This window comes from Phodopus roborovskii, unplaced genomic scaffold (assembly GCF_943737965.1).
Source record: "Phodopus roborovskii unplaced genomic scaffold, PHOROB, whole genome shotgun sequence".
NCBI lineage: Eukaryota > Metazoa > Chordata > Mammalia > Rodentia > Cricetidae > Phodopus > Phodopus roborovskii.
This window is the reverse complement of record NW_026126540.1, coordinates 27954058-27975531: the sequence shown is the minus strand read 5'-3', so window position 1 is coordinate 27975531 and position 21474 is coordinate 27954058. Positions and strand designations below refer to the sequence as shown.

Here is a 21474-nt window from a genome sequence, read left to right as displayed (position 1 = left end):
ACTCCCCAGATGTGCCAACCACTTAGGCCTCCTGATGCAGATCCCATGGAGTGGGTGGGGGCTGCTGTTTCCCAAAGCTCCTGTTGTGAGAGGGCTTCCCAACATCAAGCCGCTGCTATTCCAGCTTGAAGCACCAGGAGGCTCCTGGCTCCAGAAAATTCAGCGCCAGGTCCTGGTTTTGCTCCCAGAGACGGACGAGGGTTGGGACGCCTGAGCCCAGGGCCAGCTGGGTTTCCCCAGCACCTGAGGGCGGGCGTCCTGCGAAGTCTCAGGTTTCAGGAGGGATGGCGGTTGCCTGTCTGAACGCTTCTCTGTGCCTTGGAATTGTACAGAATGTCTCTTGTGGCTTTTTCTCCTCCCTCTTTTCCTGTTGACTCTCCCCATCCGGCTCTATGAATCACTGGACTCCACAGGAAAGCAGCAGATGTTGACTTTACTTCTTTTAAGTCAACGTCAGCTCTCTCCTGCAGAGTAGGGAGCAGGCAGGAAGGTGAGCGTGGGGTGGGGGTGGGGGTGAACCTTCTTTTTGGAATTATGAGGGAGGACAAAGGGAATCTGAAAGGAGTCAGGAAAAAAATCTTTTGGCGCCTGGTAATGGGGGTTAGGGCTCCAAAGACCTAATGTTGGCTGTGGAATGAGTCAGGGCGAGGAGGAAAGCACGGGGTGGAGACATTGTGTTTTGGTGCCAGCCCTTCGTGTCTGAGGCAAAGCCTCATCTCTTGCCAGCTGCATACCCATGGCTCAAAAGTCAAGTCAGGCTGCAGGTCTGGAGACATATTCCAGAAGCATCTTTTCCCTTTTAGCCTCCAACCCTGGAGTCTCTTGAAAAGGCTGCCAAAGAGGACTTTCTGAGCCTCCCTCTTCACTCACTGCTCCAACTTCTCATCAGTCTGTTCTTCCTGGGAGATTTTCTTACGGGCAAAGAAGCCAAGCTGTGGAGGGAAAGACTCAAGTCACTGCCAGATGCCCTGATGGGGGGCCTTGCTAATAGCCCTCCAGTTTATCTGAGGTTTCGCGTTTGTTCTATTCCCAAAAATGGGATTCACATTTATTTTCTTTGGCTTAGTTTAACTCAAGCAACATTTGTGGGATGAACAGAGTGAAGGAGATCCAAACACGACCCCCCCCCCCAAGGCCTGTTTAACTGCCTAACACAGCCTGTCCTTGACTGAATGAGATGCTTCAGATTGTGGGCGCGATGCTCCCCCCCCCCCACAACAGCTGGGCTCACCTTCCACAGGCAGAAGACAAGGAGAGCAAGCAGGAGCAACCCTCCCAAGACACTGCCTACGAGGATCCACAGGGAGATGAGGGTGGTGCGGCTCCGAATTACCTCCAACAGGCTCTGCATATCAAGGAGATTTTGTTTGGGTTTGTTTTGGTTTGATTTGCCATGGTTTGCTTTTGAGGCGGGTTTCTGTGGGATTGTTTGTTTGTTTTTGAAGCAGAGTTTCATTGTATGTCCAGGACTGCCCTTCAGTTCCTGGCAAGCCTCCTCTCTAAGCCTTCCAGTGCTGCAATTACAGCCACGCATCACCACACCTGACTTGCGCTTTATATGTTTTATATGTGTCCTTTAACACAGCTAGCCTCACGCGAAACATTATAACAAAAACAGCCCCTACATAGAGAACAAAACAAAAATAACAGAAACCTCTTTCTACTTAAAAACACTGAAGCAAGGAGCAAGACGGTAGAACTATATTCACAGGCCACTATGCCTAATGGATATAGTTTTGTTCTGAAAAATCCCGTTGTGGGGCTGGAGAGATGAATCAGTGGTTAAAACCACTTGTTTTTGCAAAGGATCCAGGTTTGGTACCCAGTACCCACAGGGCTGCTCAAACCCATCTCCATTTTGGGAGACTCCAATGCCTTCTTCTGACCTCCACTCACATGGTACACTCCCATGCAGGCAAAACATGGATACACATCAGATTTTAAAAACTAAACTAAAGAAGACAAAGGCCACCCTTTACCCATCCACTTGCCACTCTTTCCACGGCCCCAGACCTACCTCCCTCTGGGAGGAGGCTTCTGTCAGTTGCAGGACGCTGCCGTTCTCAGTTCCTAGCTTGAAGGTGCTGACCACTGTCAGTGACTTGAACTTGGCCTGCGGAACAAGCAGGTGGGAAAACATTTCAACTGAGCTATCATCTGGTGGTGTGGAATTCCAAGAGCAAAGCTGGAACTCCGTGGCAGTTACCAGGCCCCGAAGCCCAGAAAATGATAGGAAAAACGAAGGGAAATACACAGCAAGCCCACTCTGAAAATACTCTGATGACAATGCCGTCCCGCTCCCCTTTCCTTTCAGGGACCTCCGTGGAGCTGAAACTTTCTACTCTGAAACTAGGGATGTCTTTCCTACCAACCCCCCACTAATCCTGGAGGGAGGATCTCTGTGGGGGCTGAGTGTCCTTAAGCCTTCATGTATGCAGTCTTGGTGTCTGCTGCAAGGTATTAAGAGGGAGAACCTTTATCCAGCTGTTGTGTTTAGCAGTGGGCCTTTGGGAAGTGCTTAGGATGAGAGTCATTCAGTGGACCCTTGTGACTGAATCCTGTTGACTTTGAAAGAAGAGCAAGTGAGACAGGGTAGACATAAGCACAAGTGCCTACCATACAACTCAACAGAGACCCCTTACCAAAGCTGTGTTGAGAAGCGCATCGTGGTTCCTGAGTCTAATACACCGTTGTCTTTGTTCACTGGCCTATAAAGACCCTTGATGTCAAGGACCATGTCTGATCAGCCTTTGTGCTGCCAGTGTCTATGACAAATGTGTACTGGTGTGTGTGTGTGTGTGTGTGTGCAGGTAGGGGTGTGTGTGTGTGTGTGTGTGTGTGTGTGTGTGTGTGTGTGCTTGTGCTTGTGTGTGGAGGTAAAGAAAACAATCATGGGCGTTATCGTTAGGTAACCTACCTTTTGTCCTTTTGTTTGAGACAGGGACTCTCACTGGCTTGTCACATTTTTGGGGGAAAGATTCTTACTGTATAAACATGGCTGAATGACCTTGAACTCATTATGCAGATCAGGCTGTCCCTGAACTCACAGAGATCAACTTGCCTCTGCACCAAGTGCTGGGATGTGTGTGTGTGTTTTAACTTTGTCTAGCAAGCAAGATTAGGGGGCCAGTGGGCTCCTGGGGGTGCACCTGAATCACTCTCCTATGTCACCATTATTGGGTTTATAAGCACATGTCACTGTATCCAGCTTTCCATGTGGGTCCTGGGGTCTGAACTCAAGTCTTCATACTGTACCTGCTGAGTCACGCCCCCAGCCCTCTAGTAGCTTAACAAAGGTTCACTGTAACAGTAAATAAGCTAGTTATGGTGGCATATGCCTTTAACCCCAACACTCAGAAGGGATACACCCCAACCCCGGCACTCAGGAGGTGTACACCCCTAACCCCGGCACTCAGGAGGTGTACACCCCTAACCCCGGCACTCAGGAGGTGACACCCCTAACCCCGGCACTCAGGAGGTGTACACCCTAACCCCGGCACTCAGGAGGTGACACCCCTAACCCCGGCACTCAGGAGGTGACACCCCTAACCCCGGCACTCAGGAGGTGACACCCCTAACCCCGGCACTCAGGAGGGATACACCCCTAACCCCGGCACTCAGGAGGTGTACACCCCTAACCCCGGCACTCAGGAGGTGTACACCCCTAACCCCGGCACTCAGGAGGTGACACCCCCTAACCCCGGCACTCAGGAGGTGTACACCCCTAACCCCGGCACTCAGGAGGGATACACCCCTAACCCCGGCACTCAGGAGGTGTACACCCTAACCCCGGCACTCAGGAGGTGTACACCCTAACCCCGGCACTCAGGAGGTGCACACCCCAACCCCGGCACTCAGGAGGTGTACACCCTAACCCCGGCACTCAGGAGGTGTACATCCCTAACCCCGGCACTCAGGAGGGATACACCCCAACCCCGGCACTCAGGAGGGATACACCCCCTAACCCCGGCACTCAGGAGGTGACACCCCTAACCCCGGCACTCAGGAGGGATACACCCCTAACCCCGGCACTCAGGAGGTGTACACCCTAACCCCGGCACTCAGGAGGGATACACCCTAACCCCGGCACTCAGGAGGGATACACCCTAACCCCGGCACTCAGGAGGTGTACACCCTAACCCCGGCACTCAGGAGGGATACACCCCTAACCCCGGCACTCAGGAGGTGTACACCCTAACCCCGGCACTCAGGAGGTGCACACCCTAACCCCGGCACTCAGGAGGTGACACCCCTAACCCCGGCACTCAGGAGGTGCACACCCCCAACCCCGGCACTCAGGAGGGATACACCCTAACCCCGGCACTCAGGAGGTGTACACCCCTAACCCCGGCACTCAGGAGGGATACACCCCTAACCCCGGCACTCAGGAGGGTGTACACCCTAACCCCGGCACTCAGGAGGTGTACACCCTAACCCCGGCACTCAGGAGGTGTACACCCCTAACCCCGGCACTCAGGAGGTGACACCCCAACCCCGGCACTCAGGAGGTGACACCCCTAACCCCGGCACTCAGGAGGTGTACACCCTAACCCCGGCACTCAGGAGGTGTACACCCCAACCCCGGCACTCAGGAGGTATACACCCCTAACCCCAGCACTCAGGAGGGATACACCCTAACCCCGGCACTCAGGAGGGTGTACACCCCTAACCCCGGCACTCAGGAGGTGACACCCCTAACCCCGGCACTCAGGAGGTGTACACCCCAACCCCGGCACTCAGGAGGTGTACACCCCTAACCCCAGCACTCAGGAGGGATACACCCTAACCCCGGCACTCAGGAGGGTGTACACCCCTAACCCCGGCACTCAGGAGGTGACACCCCTAACCCCGGCACTCAGGAGGTGTACACCCCTAACCCCGGCACTCAGGAGGTGTACACCCCTAACCCCGGCACTCAGGAGGTGACACCCCTAACCCCGGCACTCAGGAGGTGTACACCCCTAACCCCGGCACTCAGGAGGGATACACCCCTAACCCCGGCACTCAGGAGGTGTACACCCTAACCCCGGCACTCAGGAGGTGTACACCCTAACCCCGGCACTCAGGAGGTGCACACCCCAACCCCGGCACTCAGGAGGTGTACACCCTAACCCCGGCACTCAGGAGGGTGTACACCCCTAACCCCGGCACTCAGGAGGTGTACACCCTAACCCCGGCACTCAGGAGGTTCACACCCCAACCCCGGCACTCAGGAGGTGACACCCCTAACCCCGGCACTCAGGAGGTGTACATCCCTAACCCCGGCACTCAGGAGGGATACACCCCAACCCCGGCACTCAGGAGGGATACACCCCTAACCCCGGCACTCAGGAGGTGACACCCCTAACCCCGGCACTCAGGAGGGATACACCCCCTAACCCCGGCACTCAGGAGGTGTACACCCTAACCCTGGCACTCAGGAGGGATACACCCTAACCCCGGCACTCAGGAGGGATACACCCTAACCCCGGCACTCAGGAGGTGTACACCCTAACCCCGGCACTCAGGAGGGATACACCCCCTAACCCCGGCACTCAGGAGGTGTACACCCTAACCCCGGCACTCAGGAGGTGACACCCCTAACCCCGGCACTCAGGAGGTGACACCCCTAACCCCGGCACTCAGGAGGTGTACACCCTAACCCCGGCACTCAGGAGGTGCACACCCCAACCCCGGCACTCAGGAGGTGTACACCCTAACCCCGGCACTCAGGAGGGTGTACACCCCTAACCCCGGCACTCAGGAGGTGTACACCCTAACCCCGGCACTCAGGAGGTTCACACCCCAACCCCGGCACTCAGGAGGTGACACCCCTAACCCCGGCACTCAGGAGGTGTACATCCCTAACCCCGGCACTCAGGAGGGATACACCCCAACCCCGGCACTCAGGAGGGATACACCCCTAACCCCGGCACTCAGGAGGTGACACCCCTAACCCCGGCACTCAGGAGGGATACACCCCTAACCCCGGCACTCAGGAGGTGTACACCCTAACCCTGGCACTCAGGAGGGATACACCCTAACCCCGGCACTCAGGAGGGATACACCCTAACCCCGGCACTCAGGAGGTGTACACCCTAACCCCGGCACTCAGGAGGGATACACCCTAACCCCGGCACTCAGGAGGGATACACCCTAACCCCGGCACTCAGGAGGTGTACACCCTAACCCCGGCACTCAGGAGGTGACACCCCTAACCCCGGCACTCAGGAGGGATACACCCCTAACCCCGGCACTCAGGAGGTGTACACCCTAACCCTGGCACTCAGGAGGGATACACCCTAACCCCGGCACTCAGGAGGGATACACCCTAACCCCGGCACTCAGGAGGTGTACACCCTAACCCCGGCACTCAGGAGGGATACACCCCTAACCCCGGCACTCAGGAGGTGTACACCCTAACCCCGGCACTCAGGAGGTGACACCCCTAACCCCGGCACTCAGGAGGTGACACCCCTAACCCCGGCACTCAGGAGGTGTACACCCTAACCCCGGCACTCAGGAGGTGTACACCCCTAACCCCGGTACTCAGGAGGGATACACCCTAACCCCGGCACTCAGGAGGTGTACACCCTAACCCCGGCACTCAGGAGGTGACACCCCTAACCCTGGCACTCAGGAGGTGCACACCCCCAACCCCGGCACTCAGGAGGGATACACCCTAACCCCGGCACTCAGGAGGTGTACACCCCTAACCCCGGCACTCAGGAGGGATACACCCCTAACCCCGGCACTCAGGAGGGTGTACACCCTAACCCCGGCACTCAGGAGGTGTACACCCCTAACCCCGGCACTCAGGAGGTGCACACACCTAACCCCGGCACTCAGGAGGGATACACCCCTAACCCCGGCACTCAGGAGGTGACACCCTAACCCCGGCACTCAGGAGGGATACACCCTAACCCCGGCACTCAGGAGGTGTACACCCCAACCCCGGCACTCAGGAGGTGACACCCCTAACCCCGGCACTCAGGAGGTGTACACCCCTAACCCCGGCACTCAGGAGGTGTACACCCTAACCCCGGCACTCAGGAGGGTGTACACCCCTAACCCCGGCACTCAGGAGGTGTACACCCCTAACCCCGGCACTCAGGAGGTGCACACCCTAACCCCGGCACTCAGGAGGTGACACCCCTAACCCCGGCACTCAGGAGGTGACACCCCTAACCCCGGCACTCAGGAGGTGTACACCCTAACCCCGGCACTCAGGAGGTGTACACCCCTAACCCCGGCACTCAGGAGGTGTACACCCTAACCCCGGCACTCAGGAGGTGTACACCCTAACCCCGGCACTCAGGAGGTGTACACCACTCAGGAGACCAAATAAAGTCAAGGCTAACAGGAGCAACTCACTGAAATCTTGGGGGTGGGGGGTGGGTGAGACAGTAAGTGTTTGATGCTTTGGAAGAGAACCAGAGTTCAGTCCCAGCACCCAGGTAACTGCTTATAACTCCAGGTCCAGGGCACCCGATACCTTCTTCTGTTCTCTGTAAGCACTCACACACAAGAACACATACACAAGTACACACACACACACTTACATATAGACACACATGCACACGTATGGCTGGCATGGGGCTTGCCATATAGACCAGGATAGCTGTGAACTTTGAACTCATAGAGATCCATCTGCCTCTGCCTCTGCTGGGATTAAGGATGTACATCACCACACCTATTCTGATGAATTAATGATTAAATGTGGGCATTCTATTAATTGATTCCTATGAATCCTAAGGGTTGCTAAGTAGAGGAAAATACAAGGGTGGTTGCTAGGTTGTATCAAGGGCTTGCCATGTGTCCATCTCATTACCTCCTTATAACAATTCCACAAGCTAGACATCACTGTTCTCATTTTAAAGATCAGGGAAAAGCTGGGCATGGTAGCACATGCATTTAATCCCAGAGCTTGGGAGGTAGAGGCAGGTGGATCTCTCTGAGTTAAAGGCCAGCCTGGTCTACAGAGTGACCTTCAGGACAGCCAGCACTACACAGAGAAATCCTGTCTCAAGCAAATAAACAAAACACAACAAAAAACAAATCCAAACAAACAAAAAAGATCAAGAAGAAAGATTAGAGAGATGAAATCACTTGCTTGTGGTCAAACAAAAAGAAGCTGAACTTGAATAGCCTATCTACCACCTCACAGTCTCATGCTAATGTTTCTAATAAAAGCAGAAAGGAAGAAAAGGAAAGATTTACCCTCCGGAAGAATTCGTTGTGAACCAGCCTCAGCAGTCCAATAGAGATCTCAGTCCCTTTTGCCAGCTGTCCAAGGTGGCACCTCACAACCTGACACCGGGTGTTACTCCCATTCTATCCGAAGAGAGACAAGTCAGGACCCTGGAGTGGCTAGCTCTGTGCTCCATGCTCCCAGCTCCCATCTCTACTTCCCACGCAGTCATAATCTCTACTTGCACACCTGTCCCAGACATCTTCCAGGGAATCCTACCAGTCTGCTTGTGTGCTGTAGCTCCTCTGGGTGCACAGCGGATCCTGGGGGCTCAGTCAGGTTCTGTACTGTGCAGCTGGCCTAAAAGAAGATCAGCCACTCCTATAACCCTCCTACGTATAATCCCTTTCCTTCCTCCCAAGGCTCAGGTAAAAAAAGAATGGCCCCAGCAGCTCTGAGAGCAGTGGACCAGCAGATAGGAGTCCACTAGTTCAAGATTGCAGGGTTCCACTCGCTCTAGCCCAGACTTACATTGCTAGTGACGACTTGAGATAGCGACAGGAAGTAATTGCCCCCGTGGGCTACAGCTGGAAGGAGGGCTGAGATGATGAGGCCACTGACCATGTGACAGCCAAGGTTCTGAACCTGGGAGATGAATTTAAATTGGAAAGAGGCGACAGAGGACCTGCTTCAGCCGGGCGGTGGTGGTGCACGCCTTTAATCCCAGCACTCAGGAGGCAGAGGCAGGTGGATCTCTGTGAGTTCGAGGCCAGCCAGGTCTACAGAGCAAGTTCCAGGACAGATTCCAAAGCCACACAGAGAAACCCTGTCTTGAAAAACCAAAGAAAACAAACAAACAAACCAACAAACCAAAACCAGAGGACCAGTTTCATCTCTTCCCCTTTACCCACTCAAGGACGAATCTTTCCCTGCACAGCCATTGCTCTTCCCCTTCCCCCAACTCCACCCCTGCATGCCAAGGTCACCCCACCCCCTCCAGCTTCTCACCCGAAGAGTGGTTTTGAATTCAGGGCCAGGACCCACTGGGAGAGTCCTGTAAGGGTGAACTTCGTATTGATGCAGAGTGGACTCACTTGTAGACACCAAGCCAAGGGGTGTAAAGTTGTGGCCATGACAATGACACAGAGCACATGATCAGCACACAAACATGGATTCAGGAAAGGCAGGGCCAGCCAGCACATGGATAATGAGGGATGCATGACCAAGAAGGAAAGTGAAAATAACACAAACTTGATTTTTTCAAAAATGGCTCTAGCCCCATATCTCTTTATCCTAGTTCCAATGCCCAGGACCTGGCAAAGCCCAGGAAAGTAATGTGCTTAAGAGCAAAGGTTAACTACAAGAGGGGGTGAGGACCAAAAGACCGAGCAGCCCAAGGATTTGTGCTCCTGGGAACACGGAAACAAACACAAGGAAGGACAGGGAGGAAACACAAAGAGCATGAGTCCGGGTCAAAGCAGGTCCCAGCCCCGGGAGCCCAGCCATACCTAGAGAACATAAGGTGAGGCTCGTATCGGATGTACGCAGAGGTCTGAACTGTATTGTCTTGAAGGGTCTCGTTTCTCTCCAGGCTACTGCTGTAGGGCCAAGGGGGAGAGTTTCACATGCCAGGCCCTTCTCAGGGGCCCTCTCTGCTACTAGAGGAGTCAGTGTTATTTCCTTCCAGCCACCCACTTCTCTGACTTTCCACCAAGACCCCTGAAGAGGTGGGAGAGGGCTGGAGGAAGCTCCTTTGTTCTCACCTAGTGGTAGTCAGCCTCACCAAGACCTGGCTCAGGAGGAAGGTGCAGCTAAATTCAAACTCTAACAGAAAGGTCACCTGGGGGTAAGGGATGCAGATGGGATAATGATACATTCTTCTTTGGGAAAAAACCCACAGAGGAGCAAGAGCCATGTCTATTCCCGCCCGCAGAACTTCATGCCCCGTGGATCCCAGACCCTTTCCTCACTGTGGGCCCACACTCACCTTGGCCCCAGCCTGGAAGACTGGCTGGCCCACGATGCATTCCCGGGCATGCGCGGAAGGGACCGTACATTCTACCTTCACTGATTTGGTCCTCTGAAGGCAGAGGGATGGAAGTCAGAGCTGGGGCTGGGGCTGCACCTCCACCCTCTAAAATGCTGACACTGAGCCTTTCTCCAGAGCACCCCAGAGCCAGCGCTTGAAGTTCCCAACTTCCTCCTCCTTCCTCTCCTTTGCCTTAGTCCCTTCCCCCCAAGGGTACCTGAGGAGTAAGACTGGCCAGGTGGAGGTTTCTAGAGAACCTGAGACTCAGGCTAGTATTGTAGGCATTTTCCTTCTTGTTCTGCAGGGTTGCTGACACCAGCAGTTTCTGTCTGCCACTGTGAACCACAAATGGGGACTTCCTACAAATGGGAGATAAAGGAAAGACTAAGAGGTAAAGAAGAATCAAAAGTCTCACTTCCAACATGGGGCACATGCTTTTTAATCCCAGCTCTTTCGAGGCAGAAGCAGGTAAATCTCTGTGAGGTCAAGGCCAGCCTGGTCTACATAGCAAGCTCCAGGCCAGCCAGGGCTACATAGAGAGAACCTGTCTCAAAAACAAAACAACTCTTTAGCTCCCCTGAGTCCCTTCTGGTTTGCCTAGCTTATCTCCGCCTAACCTGGAGCCCCTGATGTCCATCTCAGCTTGAAGCACCAGATCTGTGATACATACATCGTCAGGGCCACAGTCTTTAGAGAAGGGGACCTAGAAGAGAGTTAATGGTCTGAGGGCTGGAAGGCAGGCAAGGACGGAGGAAAAGTGAGGAGAGGCTACATTTTGATCACCAGAGCCTGGATCAGATTTCACCATTCGTATGTGACCCCTGCTCCCCCTTTTAAGTACACTGGGAGGGCAGGATGGAGGCCCTAGACAGAGCAGAACATCATGGATGGTACTGCTCACCAGCTTTCGGATAGAAGTGGATGATCCCTCATCCAGCACAGGCCCTGGCTTTGTGGTGTTGTCCAAGGCAAAGGTCACAGTCAAGGCCACTGGCCGGAGGTAATCCGATGTATCCTAAGGGAAAGCAGAGTGAAGGGCAGATCCTGGGGAACCAGGGTTAGAGCTGAAGCCAGGCTCTGCAGAATACGTTAAGTGTGACCATACATGAAGCACTTTCTATGTCCTGGGTGGCCACTGTCCCACGGTTGTCACAGTACGATGGAATGATACAGTTATCAGGACATACCATCCCTTCCAGTCAAGGACACTGAGATGTGGCAGCTAAGTGACTGGGCAGAGTTCATGGTGACAAACTATAGACCTAGGGTTCCAATCGTACCATCCTGACCCCAGAGTCTGAATGGTCTCAATCTCTCTACTTCAGTTTTGTTGCTGACCTGGCTGAAACTCCCCTGGGACCCAGGTTTCCCACACGCTCAGGCCTGGTACAAAGTCATGCCTGTCCCATCCTCACCAGTACATGGAAGTGCAGCCGTTCACAAGTGACATTCCCTACACCGAGCTGGAGCTGCCGAGGGGACAGCCGCTGGCCAGAGCCATCAAAGGCTGCACGCGCCCCAGCTGTCCACTCATCCAGTGACGCTGAGAACCGTATGTCTGCAGGGAGAGGCTAGCGTGAGGGGGGACAGAGGCAGACATCACAGAGGCAGGCATCAGGGTGGGCCAGCACTTGAGGGTGGCCTTGGATACACTGTAGTCACTCACAGAATCTTCGATCCCAGCGCCCAGGAGTGCGAGAGGTCACTTGGAAGCACAGGGTTGCAGTCAGGCAGGCCGCCTCCTGGCCTCTCGGCCTACAGTCCTTCTGAACCACGCTGATGTGTGGTGGCATCACATCCAGGGTCGGTAGCAGGTGTATGATGGGCCGGGAGCTGGGAATAAGGTGGGAAAGAAATGCTAAAAGGAATAAGCAAGTGCCCTCCACCCCCACCCCACCCCCAAAAGTACAACCCTAGACTGGGGGATGGAGCTGGGGGGGGTAGAGCTCTTGAGAGACTGGGGGATGGAGCTGGGGGTAGAGCTCTTGAGAGTCTGAGCTTGTACTCCAGAAGCAGGGGAAGAGAACTGCAACCTCAGTCCATGCTTCCCCGTGTACAAAATTTAAGGTCTGAATATGTCACGCTTCTCAGAAGCCTATGACAGAAGTCAGACAACAATACATTCCATCTGATAAACACTGCTGTCACGCTGGAGAGAGGGCTCAGCGGTTAAAAGCTCTGGCTGCTCTTCCAGAGGCCCCAGGTTGGATTCCCAGCACCAACTTGGTGGCTCAAGGCCAGCTGTAAACCTTCCGTTCCAGGAGATCTGACCCTCTCTTCTGGTCTTTACAGGCACTGCACGTATACACAGTGCACAGACACAGTGCAAAACACCCATACACATAAAATAGACAAAAATAAGTGAGCACTGTTAACAATCTTTACATAGATTACCTTATTTGATATCTACAGTAAACCAGTAAGTGACAACTACTTTCATTCTATGAGCTAGGAATTTAGGCATCAGATTAGTTGACCAAAAAACCCAAATCTCAATCTGTGACCTTTGTTCTTACAAGCTGCGCCATGCTGCTCACTGCTACCCAAGCTGAATTCCTCACCTGAGCAGGATGGCTGCCCCATGGGCACCCACAGCAACATCTACAAGATCGTCTCCGTCCAGATCTAACCGGCCATCCACACTTCGGCCAAAGTAGCGGAGGGTCTGTGGCATGGATACGGCAGCAATCCGCTGAGAGGAGGAGAAGGAAGACGGAGGAAGACTCACACCTGCTCCTCTCTCCTTCTGTTGGGACCTTCCTTCCTTCCTTTCTGTCTTGTTTTTCAAGACAGGGTTTCTCCATGTAGCTTTGGAGCCTGTCCTGGAGCTCACTCTGTAGACCAGGCTGGCCTCAAACTCACAGAGATCCTCCTGCCTCTGCCTCCAGAGTGCTATTTCTAACATTTCCATCCATCAAGAGAATAAGAAAAATTTGCTTATCTTGAGAATCCCTCAATTACCATCTCATTTTTTAATCTATAAATAAGGCACTGGCTTGGTATGACTCTTAAGCCAAGTGGATGATAAATAAGCAAAGAAAATAACTCCCATTCCCACTACTGTGTCCCATTTTCAATTGTCTGTTCCTATTTTGTTTTTGAGATAGCATCTCACCATGGAGTCCTGGCTAGCCTGGAATTCACTCTGTGGACCAGGTTGGTCTTGAACTCACAGAGATGCCTTCTGGGATGAAAGGCATGTGCCGTCACACTGCTTTTTATCCCAGCACTGCTCACCTGGGTCGGATGGGGCCTGATTCCAGTCTGGGTTCCATGGTACAGGTACAGTGCTCCCTGGTGTCCATCCTCCAGGGGTGCCCCCACAGCCACATCAGCGAAACCATCTTGGTTCAGATCAGGAAGAGCAGCCATGGCAAAGCCAAATCGAGAATCCTGGGAGCGTTCTGGCTGAAGAGTTCCTTGGAGCATCAGCAAAATTTGCTTGTGGTAGTGAGGAGATAGAAGGAGTTACTTATCTGGTGACCCTCACCCCTTAGCAAGCTCTCAAATATATGTGTCTCTCTCTTCCCTTCCTTCCACCATCGCCCCACACACACCCTAGGGGGTCCCTCCAATTCTTACCTGGCCTACCACATACACATAAACACGTCCAGTCTCTTTGTTCTGGGGACCCAGGAACATGGGGGCGGCCACAAGTAAGACATCAGTTATCCCATCTCTGTCTGTATCCAAAGGGCAGAGCTCACTGCCAAAGTATGAGCCAATCTGGGTGTGGAGGGCGGTGATGATCCCAGAGAAAAGGGAAGGTCACGGTGGACTGCTGACTCAGCAGGAAGCACTCATCACTCACCACTCTGCCAGTCTGGTCCTTACATCCCTGACAGCCTGCCTACCAGAATCCAGCATGGGCTTTCTTTCCCTTCTCACTCTTTCCTTCAGCCTGGAAGCTGAGGACCCAAGGGTCCCTCCCTCCCATGATCATACCTGATCCCCCTGGAGGCTCTGGGCGACTTTCAGAGCCCCATCTTTCTTTAGCTGGAAGGCGATGACTTTCCCTCGATGTCTAAACCTCGGTGCGCCCGAGAGAAAGAGGCGCCGTCCACCCGGTAGAAGCATGGAGGAAACAGAGTAACCTAGAAGCGAGTAGGGATCAGACATAAAAGAAGAAGATGATGAGAGCAGAGGGTGTGCTAAAGGCATAAGGTGAGTTCTCAAGAGAGATCAGGGGAAAGCTGCCCTTAGAGCGAGTGCCTAACATCTGCTACTGAGTCTCCCCCATCTCCCCAGCTCCCTGCAACTCTGTTACTTACCCAGGTAGGCTGCATGGTTCTGCAGTGCCGGGGGAAACTCATCGTCCAGGGCCGTTGGTGGGGGGAAAAGGCGTCGACCTTCTTCAAGCCATAGTACGGAGCCCCCCCAGTCATAGGCCCCCACCATCCCAAAGAGAATCCCATCCTGAGGGGCAGAGCCAAATGAGAGTACTGAGAAGGAGCTCTCTTAAGAGTCCACTGTAGTCAGAAAAGCAGAGAAGGTCAGGAAGCAGGGGGTACAAGGAGAAATCTGGAAGGGTCTTAGGACTGCAGTTATCTGAGTCAGAGGCTGGAGAGGATTATGAAGAAATCAAGGGGTCGGGGATTGCAGAGGATCGGGGTCTATCCAACCTGCAGCCGGTGGGCGGAGAAGCCAATCTCAGACATTTCTAGTCCAAAGGAGCTTTCATTTTCTCCACGGGACCCTTGGGCACGAGATAATTGCAAAGCGCTATCAGGGGAGCTCGTTCTACAGAACTCACTCTAGAATGCCCCCAACCTGACCTTCCATTTCACCAGGATAATCATCACCTTCGAGACCAAAAATTCGGTCTCCCAGTGCATCCACAATGTCTGTCAGTGCGGCCTCATCTGTGACGTTGAAGAAGAATCGCTCATCTGGATCACTAGCGATATCTCTGATTTCCCGAAGGAAAGAGCTAGGGTCTCTCTGTCTTCGGAGATAGTGACCAAGGACCTGAGTTCAAGATGGAGGTCTATCTTGAAGTTGTTAGAGCTGATACAGAACATAGCCAACTAAAGAAGAGGGAAGGGAATAATGACTGAAGTCTAGGCAGTAGCTAATACTATTTTCTCTGTTTCATATCCTGAAAACCTTTCTCCATCTGTCTTTCTAGATTGAGTCAATTCTTGGTCTTGGGAGATGACTCAGTGAGTAAAGTGCTTGTCACACAAGCCTGACAACCTGAGTTCAGATCCCCAGACCCACATAAAATGCTGGACACAGTAGCTCAAGCTTATCTGCAACCCTGCATGGCCCTACCAGGAGACAGGAAGCTGCATCAGAAGGTTATTTCCTCTGCCAACAGAGCTGTTGTTGGTGTTGTGGCCGGTGGAGGTAGAATTGACAAACCTATCTTAAAGGCTGGCCGTGCCTACCACAAGTACAAGGCAAAGAGGAACTGCTGGCCACACTTACCCAAAGCCTGTGAGCCAGCTAGCCTGGCTTATTGTATACAGTCTCAAACAAGGTGAAAGGTGAGGACTAACATCTGAGGTTGTTCTCTCATACACACACACACACACACACACACACACACACACACTCGTGCTATGTGCACACACACACATATACAAACACACACAACACAAAACAAACCCAAAAAGCACCAGAGTCAAGTCTCACCGCAATCCCGTAACGTGTTACTCTCCCAGCCTCACAGGCCTTTAGTGCTGCTGGAAGCTCCTCTCCATCGTGGGATTCTCCATCAGTGACAACCACCAGCAGCCTTGCAGCCTCAGGTCTGCCCCCCCGGGACTGACTGAACCCTTCTGTGCTAAGAAGAGAAAAGGATGCGATATGGTTATGCATACAAGTGTGCATGTGAGTATACACTCACTGGCACACACACATGCTCACACACTCATGTACACATTCACACACACTGACACACAATGTATTTAACACTGTCAGCAGTTCACTGAATTCAGATGTTGTGTCTCCCAGGCCATTCCCCAACAGTGTCTAACGTGCAAACTGGAACAAAGTCACAGTTTGACTGTTTGGATGCCACCGAGCATACAGAATAACCTATCATCAGTGTAAATAAGTAGAAGCTTTATTCATTCATAGACTTATTCAGCAAATGCTGCGTTTGGGTTGACAAATCAAGGGAATGGAATATAGACACTAGTCGTCGGGTCAGGCAGTCTCCCCAGAGGTTAGTTTAGGATCGTGTTTAGAGAGAAAGCTAGGACATTAGCGGTTGAAAAGCAAAAGATCAGAATTGACACAGGAGTAGAGGAAAAGAAATGGGGTTCTGGCCACAGAAATAGACAAGGAAAGGAACACCCACAGACACTGTAAAACACAGTAGCTGAGAATGCAGTGGCAGCAGCCAACCAAGCCTTCCTCCATGAGCCCCTGGCACCAAGAAGAAGACAAGCGCGCAGAGCATCTTGTGATGTACACCTACACCCCAGGCCCTCTCACAAGCCCGCGGATCCTTCACGCTCCCATATCCTCTTTGCCACGCCTCACCATGCCACCATTATTGCTTGGGCAGTTCTTGTCTCTCGCCCCTCCCGCCGGCTGAGGTTTCTTGCTGCTCTCACAACCTCTTCCTTGGTTCGGAAATCTCCCAGGGACCACTCGTGCACAGGGCGCTCCCCATACTGTACCAGTCCTACCTGAGAATAATAAGCCATGTATGTACCCAAATGGGATGTTTGGAGAGGATGGAGAACAAAGGATGGAGGGGAAATGAACACCTCTCAGGCATGCCCAGCCTGTGGGCCCCAAGCAACCTCATGGAGCAAAGGACAGCTGTGAGTATGGCCCACACAAAAATCACAAACTTACTTCAGACAGTATGAGGTTTTTGTGACTTTTTTGGCAACTTAACTGCACAATTCTTGAGCATGAGTTCTCTAGATGACAATGTCCTGGTGTCATGTCAAGAGGCTGGGCATGCCTGATTACACTGAAGGGACCATAGGTATTTATCTCTTTCACTCTGAGCCTATCCATGTGTCCTTCACTTACCTGTATCTGCTCTGGATCAATAAACAGTCTCCCTACCAGCCTCCGAAGGAAAGTCTGCACCTCAGACCAGGGATAGATACTATTGGAGCCATCCAAAACAATGACAACATCCATGTACGTAGGACAGCCTAGAAGAGGGAATATAGTGATGGGAAACAAAGACATGGAAGGGTTCTGGAATGGAGTCAACAGGGGAAAATGTCACAGGAGGATGCTTCAAAGTAAGCATTTGTCAGGGACTTCTTTCTTACATGCAAGGAAAGGACGATGCCGGGTCCTAAGTGTAGAAATGAATGAAAAAGAGATGGGCAAGTATGAAGAATGAAACATGCACTAGGTAGAATCCCACCACTACTCTCTGCTATGGGAGACTGAGAGCAGTGTGTGTGTGTGTGTGTGTGTGTGTGTGTGTGTGTGTGTGTGTGTGAATTGAACTAAGGGCTCTACTCAAGTACTGCCAATGTGCCACTAAGGGGCAGGTCCAGCCCAGAGGGTCATTTCTGATAGTGGTAAACCAAAGAGGTAGCAGCAGCCACACATGACAGTACATGTCTATTGTCCTGGTACTTGAGAAGCTGAGGCAGTCAAATCCCAAGTCAAGATGTAGGCTGTGAGAGGAATAAGTGATCCTGATTCTCTCTCTCTCTCTCTCTCCTGTAAGACCATGTAAAAATACTTAGATTGATAGAAATGAGTTAATATTTAGACAGAGCTGGCAAATAAGAAACGCTAGTAACCAGCCAACAGTTTCATAATTAATACAGTTTCTCTGCATGTTATTTGGGGCTGATGCAGCTCTGGGACCAGGCTGGTGGGGAAGTGCTTATAACAAGGCAGCAAATAAGATATATAAAAGGAGTAGACGAGAACTCAATAGCAGAGTGCTCAATGGGTATGCATATGATCCACAAAAATAAGATAATGAAGGTTCTGAGAAAATGCACTGGCGTAGAGAACATTGTAAGCAAAGGGAAACAGAGGTCCAAAAATAAATGGCACACAGGAATAAAAACGTAAACGTGATGGCTGAGGATGTGGGGAGGACAAGCTGGGGTTTAAGGTTGAGCCAGATCCTGTTGTCTTGATGCTCTGGTGAGGAGTCTGGATTTGAATCTGTTAGCAGAGAGCAGACCCTGTTGCAACCACAGCTGGGAGTGAGGACAGCCATGCAGGCCCTCTGCTGAGCCTTGGGAGTGAGGACAGCCATGCAGGCCCTCTGCTGAGCCTTGGGAGTGAGGACAGCCATGCAGACCCTTTGTGGAGCTTTGCTCCTACTTTCCCGCCCAGCAGCCCTCATCTGGGAACCCAGTTCTCAGGCCCTTGCACTGGCTCACGTTGGGCAGTGGGTGCCAGGCTTCCCCGAAGCTGGAATGAAGCATCCACATGGGCACATATTCCAGAACTGAAGACAGAGCTGCCACAAGCACGAGACCAGAGGGGGGCACAGGCCTGGGATGGGCAGGGGAAATAGTTATTCCCAGGCCTGAAAGGGGCCCCTCAGAACATGCATCTAGTTAAAAAGACATCGAGCTCTCTCCATGGGTACCCTATCTTGTTCTCTAGGGTTTTTGAATTCCTTGACTCTTCTGTATAGAATGGTTTCCCTTACCATATGCTCTTTTCCCTGCCATGAACTTCTGAGGCCCTTTAGCTCACCATGAATCCCCCATCACCATCCGTCTCTAGCAGAGACATGCCCAGGTGCATATTCACAGCAGGCTGAGATGAATTTCCCAGTTGATAGTCACCTGGTTGGAGGAGGGGTAGAAGAGAATGAAGTCATGGGGTCAAAGGTTGGGTGCTTTAGTTCAGGAGAGTTTGGGAAGACACTGAAAAGGAGTCAGTATCAAGTTGAAGGCAAGGTTTGTATGGGTTACGGGGGCAAAGAAGCTGATGTACAAGGACTCGGTTTCTGGGTGTCAACATCAGGGATTAGGAGGGGAAGGGTCAGACATCTTCTTACCCAGGTGGCCCTTGGCACATGAGGCACTGCGGGAGCCCCCTATAGAGCAGCGATAAACATCCCCCCGCCGGTCACCTGAAGGCCCATCCCAAGGGGCGCCGACCAGCATCCTGGGAGAGGAATATGGATATAGGCATCAGGTGAACATGGCTCTTAATATAGGCAAGAGGAAAAGTGCACGGAGGTGGCAAGTTTAGAGCCCTCAGGACTTTCAAAGACCAACTTAGAGTCCCATCTACCTTGCCTCCCTTTTTACCAGCTCTACCCCAGTCCCAGTCTCATGGTCCTCCTGTTTCCTTCTCACCATCGCTGTCCACCCCCAACATGCTGTAAGACGCTGTATCCAAATTCCGCCTCTGGTGGCCCCATGAATAGGCGTGGGTGATGCTCATCCAGATTAAACGGGGAGCAGAGACCTGGGAGGCCAGGACCACAATTAGCATCAACTGATCAACTGAAGTAGAACTAGAGAGGCACCCCCTCAGTGCGTCTGCCTGGTTGCTCATGAGTGCTCCTGGCCTTTGTCAACATCATGTACTCAGAGCCCCAGGCGGGATGATTCTCTTCCTGCGTGGGGTCCTAGGGCCTCTGCCATGCTGAGGCACAGCTGCATTTCCATTCTCACTCCTGAGATCTCATTCGCAGACTCATCTGGAAAGGTCAAGTTACTCTTTCCACATCATTCCTCCTACACACCCTCCTAAGCCACAAGAGTCAGGAGAGGGAGAGGACCGTTTTGCAGCCTCAGAATAACCACCTCTTCCCAAACCCAGGGCCATGGGGAGGGGAAGAGGAAGGCGAAGAGCTCCGTGTCTGGGTGGCTCCTCTTTCCAATCTCTCTTGACATTGTCACACTTGCACTCTTTCTCCAAGGCCTAGGATGCTGGTTGCTTCCAGCCCTACAAACCTCAGTGCTAATTAACTGGGTGGATCCACCCGCCTGCCCACACACATGGTTTGCCATCTACCCTTGTTAATGGTCCTACCAACCCCCCAAAAAACTTCCCCATAACCTGCTGCGTAGCTCCCCCACCTCCCAACTACCCCTAGCCTACTCCCGTAGTTCCCTGAAACTGGTCCACTCTAAGGGTCCCCAATGGGGTCCTGCTGATCCCTTTCTTCTGACCCCAATTGCCATAAGATCAGAGCTGGTATTTTAGGAAACAGAGATTATAGGGTACCCAGCAGGGGAAAATTCTAGGCCTCTTGTCCCTCCCATGCTTCTCTTCTCTGTGGTCTTGCCCCTTACATTCAAGCAACTCTCCGCCTCACTCCCACACCCCAGCATCTGTAACTCTAACTCAAACTCTGCTCACTTTCAGAAAGGTATTTTGTGTGTGAGCCTTTTTGTATCCAGGAAATTGGCAGGGTTATAAGACCAGGAACTGAAGATCATTCTTCAGATGGACCCAGAGTTCTGACCACATAGTAAAGCAATTATGCCTCAGGGAGCAGAATGGTAGGGAGAAGATGGGACCAGACTAGCTGCATGGAAGAGGAGAAATATCTTTCTATTCTGTATCCTCATTTCTGTGGAGTTTAGGGCAAAGATTTTAGATAACTAGTTACAAATCTTACTCAACCTCTGTCCAAAAAATATGAGCGCACGCATGAAATACAGTATCAGTATTAACCTCTGACCCGAACTCCCAAATAATTTTAACGGTAATGGTCCCAATTCTAAGCAATGTTCGTATCTTCCATCCCCAACAGAAACCATGACTTTGCTTCCCTCACCTGTCAGCAACGCCAAGGACAAGAACAGGTGGGGGAAGGAGAGGCGCGCCATTGCCTGCTTGTCTCGTCTCGTCCAAGAAGTCCTCTGTGCCTCTCTGTCCCTCGCCTTTGCTGCTTTCTTTACTTCCCCTCCTATCCTGCCCCCTCCCACTGGCGGCTAAAAATAAAGTTGGACGGAGTGGGAGGGGTGGTGGTGGGGAACCGTGGGGAGCCCCAGACCAAGAGGACAGAAGGATCTTAGTCCAGGCCTCTGCCTCGCTGCTGCCCCCTGGAGGCCTTCGCTAACATTCAACGAGAACACAGCTTTTGACCTTTTCTGAGGCTACTTTCCCCAGTTTATCTGTTCAATAGTGATTTCCTCCCATTTGGAAGGAAAGTAGGAGTTAGAGACAAATTCTTTTTGCCTTATTAATCTCAACCTAGGATAGGCAAAATCAAATCTGACAGCCATGACAGAGCGGTGTCCTCCTGCCTACTGTGTGAAGGGTAGTCCACTGAGTTCTGCTCATGCTTATGTGTTTAATAGCTTTTGGAGAGTCTTTGTCTGTGAACAGGTGTGCTTTGTAGCGTCCATATAAT

The 21474-nt window shown here is 52.4% G+C and overlaps 1 protein-coding gene across 1 annotated transcript; it reads right to left on the bottom strand.

Annotated features, from left to right (window-relative positions):
- Positions 1 to 226: 226 nt before the first annotated feature.
- Positions 227 to 20947, bottom strand: Itga10 (integrin subunit alpha 10). The gene is made up of 30 exons (XM_051198871.1): positions 20896 to 20947; positions 19463 to 19574; positions 19159 to 19268; positions 18852 to 18943; positions 18530 to 18644; positions 17196 to 17323; positions 16692 to 16840; positions 15837 to 15987; positions 15002 to 15167; positions 14822 to 14895; positions 14471 to 14615; positions 14145 to 14293; positions 13782 to 13925; positions 13437 to 13640; positions 12761 to 12891; positions 11866 to 12032; positions 11615 to 11757; positions 11101 to 11214; positions 10817 to 10902; positions 10417 to 10558; positions 10158 to 10250; positions 9934 to 10010; positions 9679 to 9768; positions 9179 to 9263; positions 8702 to 8815; positions 8450 to 8530; positions 8200 to 8313; positions 2018 to 2113; positions 1232 to 1345; positions 227 to 932 (listed from the first exon to the last, which is right to left on the bottom strand). The coding sequence occupies exons 1-30, from the start codon at positions 20945 to 20947 to the stop codon at positions 867 to 869; spliced, it is 3504 nt and encodes a 1167-aa protein (XP_051054828.1). The 3' UTR covers positions 227 to 866.
- Positions 20948 to 21474: the final 527 nt, after the last annotated feature.